The 18,965-nt window shown below is 35.9% G+C and overlaps 1 protein-coding gene across 1 annotated transcript in view; it reads left to right on the top strand.

The window, feature by feature from the left end:
- Positions 1–18,746, top strand: part of TAFA2 (TAFA chemokine like family member 2) — a 502,164-nt gene extending 483,418 nt beyond the window's left edge. Inside the window, exon 5 of the mRNA XM_047787095.1 lies at positions 16,650–18,746. Within this exon, the coding sequence (XP_047643051.1) occupies positions 16,650–16,661 (12 nt within the window). The 3' untranslated portion in view covers positions 16,662–18,746. The remainder of the gene's footprint in view (positions 1–16,649) is intronic.
- The last annotated feature ends 219 nt before the right edge of the window (positions 18,747–18,965 follow it).

Below are 18,965 nucleotides of genomic sequence, written 5' to 3'. Positions count from 1 at the left end.
CCAAGGGTTTTTTGTAGTGAAATAACAGGGCCACACAGCTAACAAAGAGTTAACTCAGTATAAGCCCATGGCCGGTTGATGTTCTTAACCCCATGCTCTTAACCATTGCTTATAATTACTCTCTGCCTGATCCTCTGAAAATCCTAAATTCATTATTTTCTCCTTCATCAGTAGCTGACTTTTAATTATTCATGGTAAAGAAAATTTTTTTAAATTAGGGGAAATTGAACTGCATAGACAATTGTCATTTTTCAATTGTAGGCAAAATTGGGGGATTCCACTGTAATAGAATCTTTAATTATAAACTAATAGAAATAACCAAAAAAAAATTCAGTAAATGAACCCTATATTTAAGAGAATATTAGTGTTTTAAAATAGATCTAGATTTTATAAGAAGACTGGTTGCCTTTTTATTATAACAAATCTTTTATTTTAAAGGTACTAATATATGCCACAGCTTTAATTTGATTCTGAGTTCATGACCTTGGATTATAATACCAACTGATAATATAGTTATAATTTAGCTAATAATAGTCAATTTTTTACATTACAACCTCTGTGTCTCATCTTTTTGATGGAAAAGTTTAAGAAGTTAGTACGGAAGAACTCTTCTTCCGGGCCAGCCTTAAAAATTTATTAGAATTTTGATGTAATTTCATGGGTTTCAGAAAGTGTTGTGTGTGTCAAAGTATGATCCTTTTTTACTTATCACAGTGGCTGATATTCTTGTATCAGAGAGTAACTTATTTATAGCTTGAAGATTTCAATATTCAGGAGTAATTTACTAAAATTCAAATTTCCATGATAATGGTAATTACTCTATGTAGATAATAATATATTGTCCATATTAGGACATATTTCCAGGATAGACCCAAAAGAATGTCAGGACAACCAGTGCAAATCAGGACTATCCAGGACAGGCTGGAAAATATAGTCACCCTGAGTGTAAGCAACTATCTATTAATTTCCGTTTTCAGCATTAGAGGAAAGTCAGTGTAGGGAGAAGACTCAGTCTGCACATGATTATAATGCAGAGGTACAATGTGAATAAATACCAAAAATAAATTTCAAGTGTTACGTAATTAGATGACTACTCAGTGCCAAGATCAAAACTGAGCCCACATTCACTTTTAGTAATGGGCATTTAGTAATATGGTGAAAGTATCCCCTTCTTTTCCCATTACCCCAAAAAGAGGATCAAACAGTTTATTAAAGCATAGGTGGGTATATTTTGAGGCACTGAAAAGCCACAAGAAAATGAAGAGCTGCCTGTCCAGAATATATGGGAAGAGGAAGACCAAGAGAGATTATCTAGTCCAGTTTGGGGAGTTACTAAACCCATGGAGGTAACTAAGTGTTGAGTACAAAAGATAGCAAAAAAAAAAAAAAAAGACAGGGAAAAGTAATCTAGAACAAGTTGAGTAGATAGCGAGTACTTGGTAGCAATTAACCCAAATTTATCAGTAATTATATCAAATGCACATGGACTAAATGACTCAATCAAGGCAAATACAAAGATCATCAGTCTGGATCAAAAAATCAAAACACAAGTGTATGCTATTTAACAAAGGTGCCACTGAACTCTAAAGATAAACTGAAAAATTTTTTAAATGGAAAAGATACACTATGTAAACATTAACCTAAAGAAAGCTGTTATAATAACATTAGTACTAAAGAATTTGCAGCAAAAATTATTGCTAAGGAGGGACATTTCCTGATGATAAAAGGTTTAATTCCTCATGGAGAAACAACATGATACTTGCCTTTCTGCTTACATTAGTGCTTTCATGCTACTTCCATTTTCCCTAGAATTAGTAAAAACAACAGTATGTTCCACTATTGTCAAGCAGTATTATAAGCACTTACATATTAGTTCACTTAATCTTCACAACCACCCCATGACATAGGCTTGATTATTATCTTGATTTTACACATGAGGAAAGTGAGAAATGAAGAGGTTACCCAAAGTTACATAGATTATAAGCAATGGAGCTGGGATGAAAGCTAGGCAATCGAGGCTTTAAGTTATGAAAATAAACATTGGAATGGGAAAAGTCTAACTAGACCAAATGATTGCTGATTTTCTCTCTGGTAACCATTTCAAACCAGTTTGCCATGGATGGGGTAGCAAGTAAGATATTCTTATCCCCGTGCCTCACATACTAGTTTAGGTGCTTCTCCATCTTTTCCTTTCAGAATCATCTAAAAGTGGAGACAAAGTATTTTTTTCTCATGACTGACCAACTTCACATTTCTCTTTAACTTCAGTATCTCAAGAACAGCTGAATGGTTTGGGAAGAGGACATCCCTTCAAAGCTTTTCTTCTATTCAAAGCTAAATGCTGCAGTGGAAGGATGAATAGCTTATTCTAGACTGGTTTTCTGAACTAGGGGATGTCTCCATTTAGCTGGAATCTAACCTTATATAAGCCATGCATTTAGGAATTCTTTGTTACCCGTCAGTGGAAAACATTTGCCAGGAGAAAAACTTCTGCTGCTTCCCTTACATGACACACTCGCTCACTACCCTCTCCTTTAAAATTTTGCAAGCCTTCACCATCTAAACAGAAAGAACAGTAGCTTTCAGAGCTTATGAAAAGAAGGAAGTCATGGTGGTCGTTTTCAGATATCCATTTAGGCTCTCACCACTTCTAATTTCCAGGAATGAGGCTTTTGGAGGGAGGAAGGTATGAAGGCATGTGTGTTTCTGTAACTTTAAGGTGGTTCTTTTTGCCTGTTCCCACGAGAACAAGGACTTTGTGTTTGCACACAGTCTATCCTAAGTAACATAGGAGCAAACATAGCACTTATTGAATAAACAAAGACATAGACAAATGAATGAACACACACCTATGACCTCATCTACTTCCACTCTTCTCCCTGTTTACGCCATCCCACCACCCTGCCCCTCTTACTTTTTTTCTTGTCTCAGGTGATTTGCACATGCTCTTCCCTCTGCCTGAAATGCTTTTCCCCCAGCTGTCAGCTTGATTGGCTCTCTTATCTCTGTAGGTTTTTACTGAAGTCTCACTTTCTAGGAAGTCTTCCTTATCCATGCGAATTGAAATTGTATACCCCTCAAAAAGTCCTTTCTCTCTCTTGACTTTTTCTCTTGGCATGACCTAACATGATTTAAAATTGTACTTATCATATCTATTGTTTGTCTGGCTCTGTAGAATGTCATTTTCACAGGGCAGTGGTTTCTTTTTCACACCAAGGACAATGCCTCGAGGACAATAAATTTAAGTCAAATAAATGAATGGAAGAGCCAGATATACAGGGCCTGTTTTACTAGGTTTGAAGTCCCACAAGGGACTACCACTTACTGCTTATATGCATCTTTTAATTGAATTTTTATTCTGTATTGTAGTATAGTTGATTTACAATGTTGTGTCAAGTGTACTGCAAAATGATTCAGTTATACATATACATATATCCACTCTTTTTCAGATGCTTTTCCCTAGTATGTTATTACAGAATATTGAGAAGAGTTCCCTGCACTGTACAGTAGGTCCTTGTGGATGAACTATTTTATATATAGTAGTATGTATATGATACGTTAAATTAGAAATTCGGGATTAATTTATATGCTCTTGACAAACTTCATTTGTAAGTCATCTGAGCTTCAGTTTGTTCAACTACAAACTGGGGATAATACTAATTAGCAACAAGGACTAGTAATGATAAATAGTAAAAGGGGACAAATCTCACAGAACAATCGTGAGAATTAAAAGAGAAAAATGGATGTGCACTCAGCTGGCAACTGATGCCAGCAGTTATGACCTGAGAGATGGAAGTAAAGCAAAGGTGAAGCGGGTTCCAGGTTGCCCTGAGGAGCAGAAGGACCAGCTATCTTTGGCATTAGAGTCTAGACCAGAAAATGTAAGCTGCTGCATTTTGCTAAGCAAAAATTTACTTCTCGTTGCCTTTCAAAATGCTAGCTTCTTTATTTGGAAAAAAAAAAAGTGACGATGGGAGGGGTCAGGCATATTGAACTTAAACATAGGGGCTGATAATTAATAAAGTATGTAGATAGCCATATGAGAGAGAGAGGGGGTGGGGAGATTGCATGCACACTCTTGATCTTACAGCGAGTCACTCATCATGGTATCTATCTATCTTGTTCCATTATAGGAAATCTAATGATAGTTCACTTGCCATACCTGATGTCAAGTGAATATGTAATTCTTAGGTAAAGGGTAATTGACACCACAGCATATTTCTTGAGAAAATTTTCCTCACAGTGTCAAGCAGTAGTATGGAAATTACTGAAGAGAGAGAGGTGTGTGTGTGTGTGTGTGTGTGTGTATGTGTGTTTAATTAGGATAATTTTTAACTGAAATATTAACTGTAATGAATATGCCAAAATCAACCTTGATGTATCTATTTGGACATTTTCCACATCCCATGTGGTTAGTCTAATACCAATTAAAGCATCACAGATTGCTATTATCTGCTTGCATTATTATTTTCCTGAATTAATTTCATTTTAAAAATCAGACTTTTTCCAAATGAGAATAAATTTAAATATCCAAGATGCAAATGTGAAGCTGATGTCAGGACCCAAGCATATCTGTAATTTCAAGTTCTGAAACTACAGAATCATGGGACTAATCCTAAATTTTTTTTAAATGGAGAAAACTGAACTTTTGGGTCACTTAATCATTTCCCTTGCTCTTCATGGTGAATCCAAATAGGACCTCTAGTTTTCCCTCTTCTGAAATTACTTATCACATTCCCCATATATTCATATAGTAATTTATTTATCCATCCACCCACTCATCCCCATCATTTCAGTCTTTCATTTAATAAATATTAGGCATCACTTATGTACCTGGAATGCTGCTTAGCACTGAGGAAACAAAATGTACCGTAATATTTCTTTTCCAATATATCATAGTTTGGTGGGAGAAACAAACAAGTTAATAAATAATTATAATGTGATATATCTTAGAAGTATGGACAAAGGGATGACTGGGCGAATCAAAAAGGCTTAACATTTATGAAGTGGTAACATTTGTTCTGTGGTTTGAAAGAAGAGTGTTTCAGGCCGAGGTGAAATGTACACAAAGACAAGGAGATACAAATGGACCTATCAAGTCCTAGCCAGGAGTGTTAAAGAGGTGTGACTGGCATTGAATGTATGCATCTCTGAGGGAAATGGGAGGTTGGGAGATGTGACAGGTGGGTTGAGGTCTAATTATCAAGGACCTCCTATATTACCAGCAAGAATTTAGATTTCCTTCTATGATAGGACATTTGTATAGGTTTTTCTTTTCAGGATGATGGTGGCAAAGAGGAGGAGGAATGGCAAGGGACAAGACTAATCAGGGAGACAGATTAAGAGGTTATTTCAATTTATTACAAACCAGATGGAATAAAGGCCTCGATTAAGAAAGCAACAGGAGACAAAGAGTAGGGAACTGATTAAAAAGATGACCAGGGTCTAGAAATTGATCAGAAATAAAATGTCTAGAGAAAATGGCTATCACTGCTAAAAATATTCAATGGGGAGAAATGAAATTAAAGGACATTCCTGAAAGGCTTTCCATGTTTTTGAACGATGTGAAGAAAATGGAGGCCTGGAAATATTAAGTGTTGTATTTCTCCATCTATTACTTGCTTTTTCTAAAAGATGAACCTCCTCTAAGTTTTCTCCAGCTACTTCCTTTGTCTTCATTCACATGTGACCATGGCGAGTCATGACCCTGACCGACTTCGTGGGTGTATTGGCCCTACTATATACGGATAATGTCAAATAAAAATTCTGCTCTTCCTCCAACAATTTTAGTCTCACATTTTCTGGTGAGGTAGGGAGAGGCCAAGATTAGCAAATGATGGGGAGAAAGGGATCTGTTCTTGTTGCTCAAAGACTCGAGTTTTTTCCCAAAATTTGGAAATTTCTTTTTGTATTATGACATGATTAGCCTTTTTCTCATATTGATTTTAACTATCTTTACGTCTCACATTTCTGTAGGAAATGTTTTACTTTACTTTTATCAAAACCCTGTTATCTGATCCTAAGTATTAGGAACTCTTTCATATGATTTATTATACATTATTGTTAGTCATCTTGTACTCTCAAGTGTTATTCAAATATTTACTACATGTTTTATGTCTTTGGAGTACCTTGGGGAAGACAGATTATAAAGAAAGCTTTTGAAAGTCTATCTATAAAATGTTATAAATTATGACCAAAAAACATCATGAATCCCATTCAGACTGTTAGGATTACACAGTTGATGAGCAGAGAGTAACAAAGCTGGCTTGACAAGTAAATGCTCATGCGTGTTTAGATCCACACATTGGTTAAATAGCTTAGCCTTATTTGTCAGCATTAAAGTGTATATGATTCAAGTTCAGCTTTAGAAAATTACAAATATCCATAGATTACAATGACAAATTAATTTATCCATAAATTACAAATATCCATTCAGGTAAGCCTAGGAATGGTTAAGACTGCAAATATTAAATCTTTGCATTCTAATTGAATATTACTACATGGTAATTTTCTACAATTCTTTTACCCTTCTATGTTAAAATACTTGTCTATTGATTTTTATGTTCTCTCTTCCTTGATATTAAGTGAACTCTCTTCTTACATTTGTGCAGAATCCTTCCCAAAATATTCATGAGAAATGCTTACTATTCTTTTATCAATTTCTTGTAAAAGCTGTTTCTTTCCCATTTATGGGTATGTGTTTCTCAAACAAACAAACAAACAAAAATGGTTCTAAGAGTTTATAATCCTCCAGGAGAGATGCAAAGCTATCCCCACTGTGGAATTTCATGGAGGTGAAGGAAGTTATTATCCTGCTGTCCCTTTATGCTTGTTAAAATATTCCCTTTCTGCCAGGTTTGCTTCCTATAAGAATCTGTTGAACAGTGGAATACCTGACATGTGTTTGTTCCTTAGGCAAACTTGTAAAACTCTTCAAGTTTGAATGGAGAAGTAGAAAGAGGTTTCTGCTGTGCCAGATGACAGTTTTTGATATTTCCACACTCAAAACAATTCTAGCTCCACGTTGGGGCCACTAGTGTGGTGAATCCTAGTGTTGGTTGCATTCTAAGGAAGGGACAGAAATTTCATTGAGGAGTAAAGATTTCAAACAACTTCAGAAATGAGCCCTCATCTTGGTTTATTTCTCATCTAGGTGTATACATAGTGTTACAGAATTAACTGTAACCTACTCTTTCTCTTAGTTACCATTACCATCTGGGGTGCCCCCAGTTTCAGAGGCAAAGATGAACTTGGTGCAGTTTTAGGAATCAGAAGGTAAAGAACTGCTCAGTGGTCAGCTAAGAAGGCACTGAGTTATTTTTCATAAAAAGGTAGGGGCCATCATTCTTTGATATGAGGTTACCCACTGGTCACAAATAGCCAGTATGTCATCACTGATGAACCTAATATTGCTTCCTACAGTGACCCTCAAGCTAACATATTGTTTTGCCCAGAATAGAAAATTGATAATACAAAACCCTCAGTGTATTAGTGGACCTGTCTGTGTTCAATCTGACTATTAATTTGGAAATTAACATGAAAAGCACTGAGCCAGCAAATTGTCACTTAATCTCCATAAACCAAATGAAGGTTCCTTTTTTTTTTCTATTCTTAAATTTCCCCATAATTGTATAAGCTGTGTCTAAGTAATTAGAATGGACTGGATTTAAAGATTCATATTTTGACCAACTTTGAGAATTAAAGACTCCTGAATTGTGACTACTTCTTTTAAAAGAGGAGAAATCTATCTGAGAAATGGGGGAAAAAAGCAAAAGCCCCCAACATATTAACCTTCAGAAAATGGATTCTAGTTTTTTTAATTTAAGGAGATTTTTTTCTATATAGATACCACATATGGAATGGGCATCTCTAAACTTAATTTTATGACAGAAGATTGGGATGGAAAGGAGAGAGCGTGTGTACTTCAGGCATAGTAGTAGCCTTATCTTTCCACAGGTAACATCAGGTTCTTTTCAACATGACAGCACCATATTTATTTGCACAAGTATCTCAAGGAAAGTTGAAAGCCGTAACTCAAACCAGCCAGGAAGCTGAGAGAGAATGTTGCTGAGTAATTTCTATGCTACCAGGACAGATTTCTTCAGTTTCAACCCTTCTCCCCAAACTCCACTTATTTTAAACTCACCTTTTAAGCACAATTTTTATTGCTTCCTTCTATCAGCCATCATATGTACTGAGGCTGAAATTCTTGACTGTGATACTTGGGCAGATATAAACTTTTAAAGTAAGGTTTTATGACAGAAATTGGATAGAAACGATCAATTCAAATTACTCCTTTACAAATGAGAGGTAAGTCTAAAAAAATGAACCTACTATTAAATTTAGCAGGTAAAAATGCCTTCCAATTGAGTTCCAAATCGCAACTGTCTCTAAAAATGTGTGAACTCTGCTGGTCCGTGAAATATTATCTTTAAGCATTGATTCAGATTTCCCCAAAGCATTCAAAATAATGGTTAAGAACTTCAGGAAATCATCATAAAACTTAAACAATGTAATCCCATTATGCTGTTGTCTTTCAAAATTATCTAATTGTGTGTGTGTGTGTGTGTGTCATTTTCCACCTGGAGTGAATGGAAAGTGTGTATGGTGGAGGGTCGGGAGGAAGAAAGTCTATTTATATGTTCCTAATGTCCCAAAGGCATTTCTTAACTACCCAAAGAGAAATCAGGGAATGTTTTGTTTGGCTAACCATGAATGCTATCTGGAAAGAATCAGTTGATCAGCCTCTGAGTGGATGATTGTGCATAAATGACAACACTACCAGTCATCTGCTCCTCTGAGTCATGTAGAAGAGTTCACGGCAGGCCTACTGTACAGCTTTCAAAGTTTCAAGAAATGGTGTGGGTCCATCTGTTCCAAAGATTCATTTCTAGTCAAGATCTTCATTTGCACAGCACAGGAAGCTGAAAGCCACTGACAGATGTTGTATTTGGGTGATAAATCTCTCCAGCTTTGCATTCAAATATAGACTTTTTAGAAAGGAAGTCTACACAGTGGTTATATCACCAGTAAACTTAGGTAGTCAGGATAAGGCTTTATCCCATTTGCATTTAGTCATTAAGTCACAATAGTTTGGGGACAGAGGAGAATTAGAAACTCAGTGAGTCCAGCCAACTTGTTTGGTAGGTATGAACCTTGTAGAGTCAGAGGTTTTTAAGTGCTTGTCCAAAATTCTGAAACCAGAAGGTATTAACACTGTTAAAACTCTTATCAGAATAAGGTTACCTCTTCTCAGTCAGGTGCTCTGGTTTTCTTCAGAAATCTAGGAAGACTATATACCATTTTCTTCTTCCACACCAGGAACCCACCCTGAGATACACTAAATATAATCAGTTAACTACAGGAATGCTCTGTGTTCAAAATAACTACTCTCCAATCCCCCAAGGCTGTTAAATTTTTTGAGAATTCATAAAACCCACAACAAGGTCACTTAGGAAATGTTGACCCTCGCTGAAGAGTTAAACAGATGGGCTTTAGAGCCCCAGATATTAAATGTTGAGGCCAATTCATAGCACCAGCCATGCTTAGGAAGGAAAATTAAACTGTGGTATGAAAATACAACAGTTTTCAGGGCTTATGGGGATGCCTCTATCACCATGAGAATAAAACATAGGCTTAATTTTTGTATATAGGTGTGTGTGTTTATGAAAGTTATTCATATGTCACTGCCTCATATTCCCTCATCTATACTCAAAAGCTGCCTGGTCAGCTTGCTCTTAAATGATATTTTGGACCAATAGTAATCTTTCATTTCATAATACTTCATTGTATAAGGTGCTTTAAGAAAGGACAATTGCATTTATGTACAGTTATAACCAACTCAGGGGCAGCTTTTCTCCAGCTTAAATGAGAAAACTTGCTACTGAGAATAATGATGTTTTAATTGCACATTTAGTACACAAAAGTGAAGCAAGAGCTTAATTCACATACTTTGTAAGAGCTACATTAAAAAAATACATTTGCAGTGAAGCAGCAATTATATTCCAAGCAAGGATAGCTCATTTAAATCAGCATTTAGGATTGTGAAGGTGTTCTAATGTTCCTTTTACCTATATTGAATAAGTTAAATTTATTTACTAGAATGTTAGTTTGAAATGGTGCCTGTCTACCTACGAGGTTATTAAATAACTGTATTGTAAAACTCGGACCTGTACTGCATTTAAACTTGCTGCATCCTTTCAGAATTGCTGCCACATATTCCTTGACTTCCAATTGTTTAAAGAACGTCAGTCCAAAGATAAATGTTGCTCTAATAACATGGGCATTTTAGTGAAAATTTAACATTTTTAAAAATGAAACTGACTTGTCCATAATGCATTGTCTCTCCCTCTCTCTCTCTCTTTTTTTTTTTTTTGGCCACACCTGCAGAATGTGAACATTCCCAGGCCAGAGACTGAACCTGAGCCACTGCAGTGACAATGCCAGATCCTTAATCCACAGTGCCACAAGGGAATTCCAACATTGTTTCTTCTATTATTGTGTATATGTGACTCATTTTATATTCAAAGAAATATAAATATCATTCAATAGTCCTTCTAACAAGATTTTGATGACCACACTGGAAAAACAAGGATATTTTGTAAATTAAGCTCATATGATAAGATTCACATTCATGTTGTACAGATTTGGTAGCGATTTCACAAATTTATGTAGACTGGCAAAGTGAACAACTGAGAATAAAAATTCTGGGATATGGGATGGAATCCAAAGAAATGCATCAGAGGAACCATCAATAATGAATAAGGAAATTTACAAGTCTGCATTTTGTCTTTTTTTTTTTTTTTGGTCTTTTCTAGGGCCACACCCATGGCATATGGAGGTTCCCTGGCTAGGGGTCTAAATCTAATTGAAGCTGTAGCCCCTGGCCTATCCGAGCCGTGTCTACGGCCTACACACAGCTCACGGCAACACCGGATCGTTAACCCACTGAGCAAGGTCAGGGACCAACCCTCAACCTCATGGTTCCTAGTTGGATTCATTAACCACTGGAGCCACGACGGGAACTCCACAAGTCTGCATTTTGTTTTGCGTGATTATACCACATTTATTTTTAAACCTAGATGGTTAAAGTGCAGTACTGATTTCCTAAATATTTTTCCTGCATGCAGAGTCTGATAGCAGCTGGTCCATTAGAAAGACAAAGAATGGAATTTTGTGCCTGTAAAGACTAGTAACTCATGTTCAGAAATAATTGAGGGCAAAAACTAGGAATTCAATGCATTCGGGTGCCTGGAAATATACCCATATCTGAATCATAAGTTACCACTTACGTGATGCTTATAATGTGCCTAAGAATCTAAGTGTCAAGCACTTGAGCAAGTAACTTATTTTTCTCAGCTTCTACAACCCTGTGATGGAGGTACTAATAGTATAGCTCTTTTACTCATGGTCACATGCTGAGTTGTCAGCAGAACTAAATATAGAACCTAGACACCCTGGCTCCAAAGGGCATGCTTTTTAACCACTGCATACTCTCACCTTATCTGAAAACTCAGTCTCTCCCTCCCAAAGCCAGCCACAACATTAGTGCTCCTTTCTTGATATATTACGTTTATGATGAATAAGCATATATGACATGAGTAATTTTAAGATCAGTTACTATAAGACACAGGAAATTCATTAAATCCATATTTGTGGAAAACAAAAAGTAATGCCCCCTCCTGTAGGTACCCTATGTATCACCTTGTGTGTCTTGTTTGGGAATTACTACTATGACCACCTGTTGATATTCATAAGCAATTACCTGGACAGACACTTGGCAGGGATTATCTGATTTGATAACAACTGCAAATGTATGAGGGCTGATAGTATGTTTTTCATATTTCACATGGGGAGATGAAGGCTCAGGGAGTTTAAAGAATTTATTCAACCCCAAATGTTAGACGGTGATAAGGCAGAGATTTGAACCTAGGCAGTCTGTGTACAGAGCCCGTGTTATTTGTCATTGTGCCTCTTACCATGGTGTGTCGTCTCCCACCTGTAACCATGACTTGGACAAGCGGAAAAGGAACTGTAGACGCCACAAATATAGTGATTTTAAGAAACTTGTAAAAGCATCTTTCACATTTGAGAACAAAAGAAATTCTTAAATCTCTTTCCTTTTTTATCCTTTCTAATTTATCTTACCTTGAAAATAGAGGATTTAACTTAATGCTGAAAATACAAAATGAAAAAAAGTATAAAAATAGTTGACTTCACTTAATTTCAAATTTAGTATCTTATATGCCATTTACCTAGTTTTATTTTCTTTCTTTCTTTCTTTCTTTCTTTCTTTCTTTCTTTCTTTCTTTCTTTCTTTCTTTCTTTCTTTCTTTCTTTCTTTCTTTCTTTCTTTCTCTCTTTCCTTCCTTCCTTCCTTCCTTCCTTCCTTCCTTCCTTCTTTCTTTCTTTCTTTCTTATGTTTTCTGTCTTTTTAGTGCCACACCTGCAGCATATGGAGGTTCACAGGATAGGGGTCGAATTGGAGCTGTAGCTGCTGGCCTATGCTACAGCCACAGCAATGTGGGATCGGAGCTGCGTCTGTGACCTAAACCACAGCTCATGGCAATGCCAGATCCTTAACCCACTGTGCAAGGCCAGGGATCGAACTTGCATCCTCATGGATACTAGTCAGATTTGTTTCTGCTGAGCCACGATGGGAACTCCTATTTTCTCAATTTAAACCAGTAAACAGACTTAAAAGACATGATTTTTAGCATAAAAATTACTGAGAAATCTAATCAGGGCCCTATAATAGATTTGTTGTACTGGGATAAATAAGTTGATGCTCTCCTCCTAAAGAATTAGTGCTTCTTAAATTATTCAATGTTAACAGGTTAGCTGCTTCTTCCTGGTGGCTCATTACCAACATGGCTTTGTGCTTGTGACTAGAAATAATAACAATAATCATAATAATTACCATTGCATGTGTTCAGCAGCCAAGTAGCCTCACTTACCAAACTGGGTAGTGTGAAGCACACACAAATAAAATTTGCATGAAAAACAACAGCTGTGTAAAATACTGCCTTTGGAAAGGCAACTTTACTGAGATAGTGATTATAGTGTATGAAGCTCAAGTCATAACCATAATGATCGTAGGACTATTTCTCTCCCTCGTGCAGTATTTTATATCTATGGCCCTAAGAACCAGAAGACATTGAACTCACGGTAGCAAACACTATTTCCTAGCCTGTAAAAGTGGTTTTATTGCAACCTCCAGCTTTTAGTCAGAAAACTTGCTGAAAAGCCTCCTTGTATAAGTTGGCCTCTTCCAAAAGATAGAATTCCAGTGAAAGAATAATATTTAAGTTCTAAAAGTAAGGTGATGCTTGATTAGGTCTATTAAAAACTTACTTTTAAATGAAAGCAAAATTTTAAAATGTTGAATAGGATAAAATATCATTGCAACACTTTTTTTTTTCCCCGTCTTTTTGCCTTTTCTAGGGCCGCTCCTGCGGCACATGGAGGTTCCCAGGCTAGAGGTCTAATCCGAGCTGTAGCTGCCGGCTGATGCCAGAGCCACAGCAACATGGGATCCAAGCCATGTCTGTGACCTACACCACAGCTCATGGCAACACCGGATCCTTAACCCACTGAGCAAGGTCAGGGATCGAACCCGCAACCTCATGGTTCCTAGTCGGATTTGTTAACCACTGCGCTATGATGGGAACTCCATCATTGCAACACTTTTTGTATGAGGAAATTCCAGGTTATTGTCTATAAAGTATAAAATGACAATTGTTTCCCCCCCCCCCACCTCAGTTAGCATGTCCGAATTTAAACATAAGTCACTCAGACTTAATGAGCAATATAAATCATAATAAAAGGGTTTTTTCTGTGTTCAATTTTAGACCATTTTATTTTAGAATGTTATTTAGTTCTTGCATATTAGGTGATTGAAAATGGTGATAATCTGCTTGTATTCAAAATTATCTTCTTTTATCTTCTAAGTATTTTTAAGTCTTTGGCTTTGCCATGTCATTTGGTACTAATCTGGAAGTTGTCAAGGAAGGTGCTGATGTATGTTCATGTTTATACGACATTGAAAAGAGCCAGTTATGACTTAGCCTTTGTCGAATTCCTTAATATAGTTCTCTACTGAATCTCTGTTAGTGGGGTCCTCTTATTCTACTTTTCGTGGTTCTTGTTAAAGATTTATGCATTAAAAAAAAAAACTGATCCCCATTCTAAAACTTTTATTTTTATAGTACTTCTGAGTTAGCAAAGCTAGATTTTCATAAATACAATATTCAATACTAACAGCAACACTGTAAGGCTAACAGGATTATCCCCATTTTACACATGGGAAAGTGGAGGAGCCCAGAGGTTGGATGACACAGCCAGTGTCATTAGTATTATTGCTACAGTGACCTAAATCCGGAATTCTATATGCCACACTACAACAGCCCTCTTGTCAAAATCAAATAATTTACAAAAGTAAAACCTAAAACAAATTGTCCATTACTCCTCATCTTATAAAATGTGGATTTTTTTTTAGAATTAATCAATAGGAAATGAGGTAATATTGCATAAAATTGGAAAATAAGGAAAAGCTTTAATTATGTTTCAATTCATGCTTGTTTAGTCACTTCTTTTAGTCATGTTTAAAGTTTGGTTTTCTAGCAATTATTTTAGGTAACAGAAACACAGCATAATAAAAATGTACATTTATGATATTCTTGAGGATATGGATTGTATATAGTGGTATGTGTTTATGTGTATACTTATGTTTTCTCTATCAAGTTGGAAGAAAAAATGTATACTAGGTTTGAAAGCCTTTGGTATTTACTGTCAATTTAATATCTGTTGTTAAAATTATGTGAAATTAAAGCTTTACATAGCTGAGAAAATCAGGTATATATGAAGCAGCTTTATATAAAGGAGCAGGAGAAGTGGAGAAATCCTTACTGACCTTGGAGTAAAGATGTAAGAATGCATCCGCCATACCCAATAGATTGTGTAGTACCTGGGCTTGCAATGGCTCAAGAGGACATGTCACTCCTTTCATGGAGCCCTTGCAGTGTGACCCTCCAGTGGCCTGTGCTCAGTCTTTCCTTGAGGCTAAACCATTTGTTCTCTGCCTCTGTTTTTTCCTGTTATTTCAAGCACTAGTCCTCATATTACACTTTGGAATTATTCCTACTAAGAAGAGAATTTTCAGAAAGGGCAGGTACATTTTCTCAGCCAGTGAAATCAAAGATTGTGTTAAATCAGTGTTTGTCAAGTAAGTTTATCATAAAAATTAAATTTCTATATTTTCCACAATGATCAGCATCTCTGTTAGTGACAAAACGTCCGTAGAAATGTTCTCATTTCCTTCCCATATTCTTCTTACACTGACTCCCAGGCTGGGCGTCCTTCAAAGAATTGATGTAAAAGGACCACTGAATAGCAGACAATAAAATCGCAGTCCTGTCTAAGACATCCCCTGTCCCCGAGTCTCTAGACGTTGGCGGGCCCTTCATGTGCTTATATCCTTCCATCCTCAGTCCAGTCCCTTCCATTGTTGCATAGGAGTAAGAAGCTTCAGATATGCAGGCAGAGGCTCCTTCTCTGGGAATGAGAGCTGACCAAAGAGATACATATAAATTGGCTGCCTCCATGCAGAACACATGTGCTTGAGTCTTACATCTTCCTTTGGTAGTATAATTTGAGACCAGCCATGGAAGAGCAAAGTCTACGGCTGCTTTATTATCTTGTTTCATATTTCTCTTTTTCATGGTTGATCCAACAAACAAAAAAAACCCTGTCTTTTGGCAAATGTTTCATGAAAGGATAACTGTGTCATCTGATAAAATAAAACCAAATTATCCACAAGTTTTTAAATATTCACTTTTTGTTATAACCATTGCTGGAAAAGAACTATTAGGCAACTCTAAGAGTATAACTAGAAGTTCATGAATGCAGCAGAAATCTCTGTGTCTAATTATCTTTCCTCCACACACATATGGAAATATATATATCAGGTATTATAGTTCTCTATTATTCTTTTTTCCTATATACAAACATTCTTTGGATTTGAGGTATGAAAATGCAGTGTGAATCTGTCTCAATAATATTAATAGTACTATTAATAATACTGCTCTAATCAATTTATGAGAAACTTGGGGCACCCTTAAAATCTGGTATAACATTGTACTACCCTTAATTGTTTTTCTCCACAAATATTTTTTGTCCTTTGGAATACAATTGAGTCAAACAAACACTCAACTTTTTAATTATCTCAAGAATGGATTTTATGAAGCCATTTCCCCAGGGCCTTCTTGAAGATTATATTCCTGCAAACAACAGTCTTTCTTCACTGACTTCTGGCATGATGTGTATGATCTCTGGGTTATATCCACCAAGGCTGTGCAAAAAACAGGGGTTACAGCATCATTCTTTGGGTCTGAAAAGGGGTAGCATCACCAGTTAAGATCTTCTTGGTCATAGTTGGAGTCATTTAGATAATTGTACAAGTGGCTCTAAAAGAAATATGAAATGATAGAGAAAAAAATGGTATATTTTAATAAGCTAAAAAATACTTGAATATGGCAGTCCTTTGAAATTCAATAATGTATTTGATATAGCAAATACTAGCATTGGGAGTTACCTGTTTTTAATACTCGGTTGTATAGAGTTTTAAATGATTCTGTTTTCTTCTTTTGTAGGTAACCCATTAACCAAGGATAAGGCAAGTGATCCTCAAGGCCAACTACATTGAACATCTGCGTAGAAGTATAACTTCTGAGGTGATCTTGAAGGAAGATTTTTATATTGCCCAGAAGAAGCACTTGAGTCTGTTATTTCCAGGGGATTTCATGGCTCATAATCAACTTCTTGGAAACAAGACATTTAAAAAGTCAGACATGAACTTCTACATTATGAAGCTTTCATCAGATCTGAACTGTGTTCAACTTGTATAATTGCACTTGCAAAAAGAATTTGAAGTTGCTGTCTGAAGAGTTTGCATTTCCGGATGGTGTTCGAGACACTAACCTTTTGAGCTCTTGGCTCCAAAGAAGTGCTTTTCTTGTTTCTGAACTTCTCCTACATGCACTAGCCTCTGTCATAGTCCTGTTCCCAGGTCCTGTGTTCACTGGCAAGGACCGCACATGGCTTCAGTGACATTTCCTTTGCGAACTTCTCCTCTGGCATGGTGTGGAGTGAGACAGTTTTATTTGTATCCTAATCTTGGAGCTCTGAAAGCCCACAGGTTTTAACATCTTAAGTTGCTTTTGTTAAAGGAATGGAACTATATATCCATTGATAATAATTATTGTTGGCAAGTAATAGTTATCTGAATACATCAATCATATAAGAATGTATAGACAAGCTGACATGTTTCCCCAAGGCTAACACACTACTGCAGCTGTCAGCTAAATAGGTAGTAGATAGAAACTGAATTACCATTTTCATTATATACTACTACTTGGTACCTCTAGAGTACTCTCCCTGTCATTTTTTTTTTTAATTGGACATTTTCTTTCATTTTTATCTTTACTCTTTTCCTTCACAGAATCAGCAGTGGGCAGTCAAATATTTAGGCAAACTTCAGTTTCAAAAAATTGCCAGGGATGCATGTGGGTTTTGATTTCTTAGCTTGAAAGTTACTCAGATTTCTTAAAGTTTTTTTTTTAAACCATCCTTTCTATCTCATTTGAAAAAGACCATCTCTTGCTTGATCCCAATGACTGTTTGAATGCCTACCTATTTGTTTGATTTGTTTGTTCGGTCTGTTGGTAGAGTAAATTGTTCTTTTCCTTGGTCTCACATTTATAAATATTTGCTTGTAGTTGTCCCCTTCAATTACTTAGGTTACTTTTTGTCCACTTTTTTTGTAGCCCTTTTAACACTTGTGGTTTTCAGTTGTACAGGAAAATCGTATAAACATTTAAAGGCCTTAAACAAGTATGTACCTTTTTTCTAAGTTATTCACAGAATGTATAATTTTATACTGTCTTTGTTTTGTTTCATTTGCGATGTGGAGGGAGAGAAGAATGGAAATTGCATAGCCATCCTATCATAATATTGTGTAAATGTACAGTTTGAAGGAATGTAAAGGAAGAGGCTTCTGTGTTTCACTCATCTTAGACTAATAGGAAGATACTTCAGGAATTGCCCTATTAGAAGTTCCATTATGTTAGAGAAGGTGTGGACATCTTTTGTATTTTTAAAACTCACTGACATGGCCAATTAGATATATGTTGCTTTCTATGATGGAGGCTGTCAGACAGACCAAAGCTCTCCAGGGTAAGTTGGTGACAACTTTCAAAAACCAATGCATTACCCAGAATATTTTTTTTCAAGAGAATGACTCAAAGTGTAAAATTTGTTTAAAAAAATTAAATTTGTAAAGTATGCCATTAACATTGAACTAAAATATACTGCCCCACAGTCCACAGAATGAAGTGATTTTCTCCTTCCATTTTAAGTATGCATAAAGTTAGATGGCTCTGAGTGAATTTTGCAATGGTTCAAGACAGCCTGAACTCATAAAGAAAGGAAGAACAATTGTGCTGGAGTTTCTGCATTAGTGATAAATATCATTAATTTCTTTGGAACAAAGTGGAAAATTACATTATTTTGGAAATTATGAATTTGTCCTAGGTTTGAAATTATAGATCATGCCTCTCATTTTTTAAACTATGTCCTTTAAAACAACACTGGAAATTCTGTATTATATTCAAGTGTAATACATGCATATCGGTAGAAAAAATAAATGGAATTTCAAATATACTAACTAGGTTATCCTCAGTAGATTAATGTTGTGACTCCTCAGAAAAGGTGAATAAAGTTGGAATATAAAATGGACTTTTTCATGAATTATATTCAGAGACTGTTTTCCATTGTATTATTTTAAAATCACTTCAGTTACTTTCCAGGAAAACCTCTGAGTTTGTGGGGAAGCGGACATAAATTCTTCAATCTTCTCTTAATAAAAATCCATGGCAAATCTTGCCATTTACACAAGGTGCCAGTATTTG

This window comes from Phacochoerus africanus, chromosome 7, assembly GCF_016906955.1.
Source record: "Phacochoerus africanus isolate WHEZ1 chromosome 7, ROS_Pafr_v1, whole genome shotgun sequence".
Classification (NCBI taxonomy): Eukaryota; Metazoa; Chordata; class Mammalia; order Artiodactyla; family Suidae; genus Phacochoerus; species Phacochoerus africanus.
This window is presented reverse-complemented; position numbering and strand designations above follow the sequence as displayed.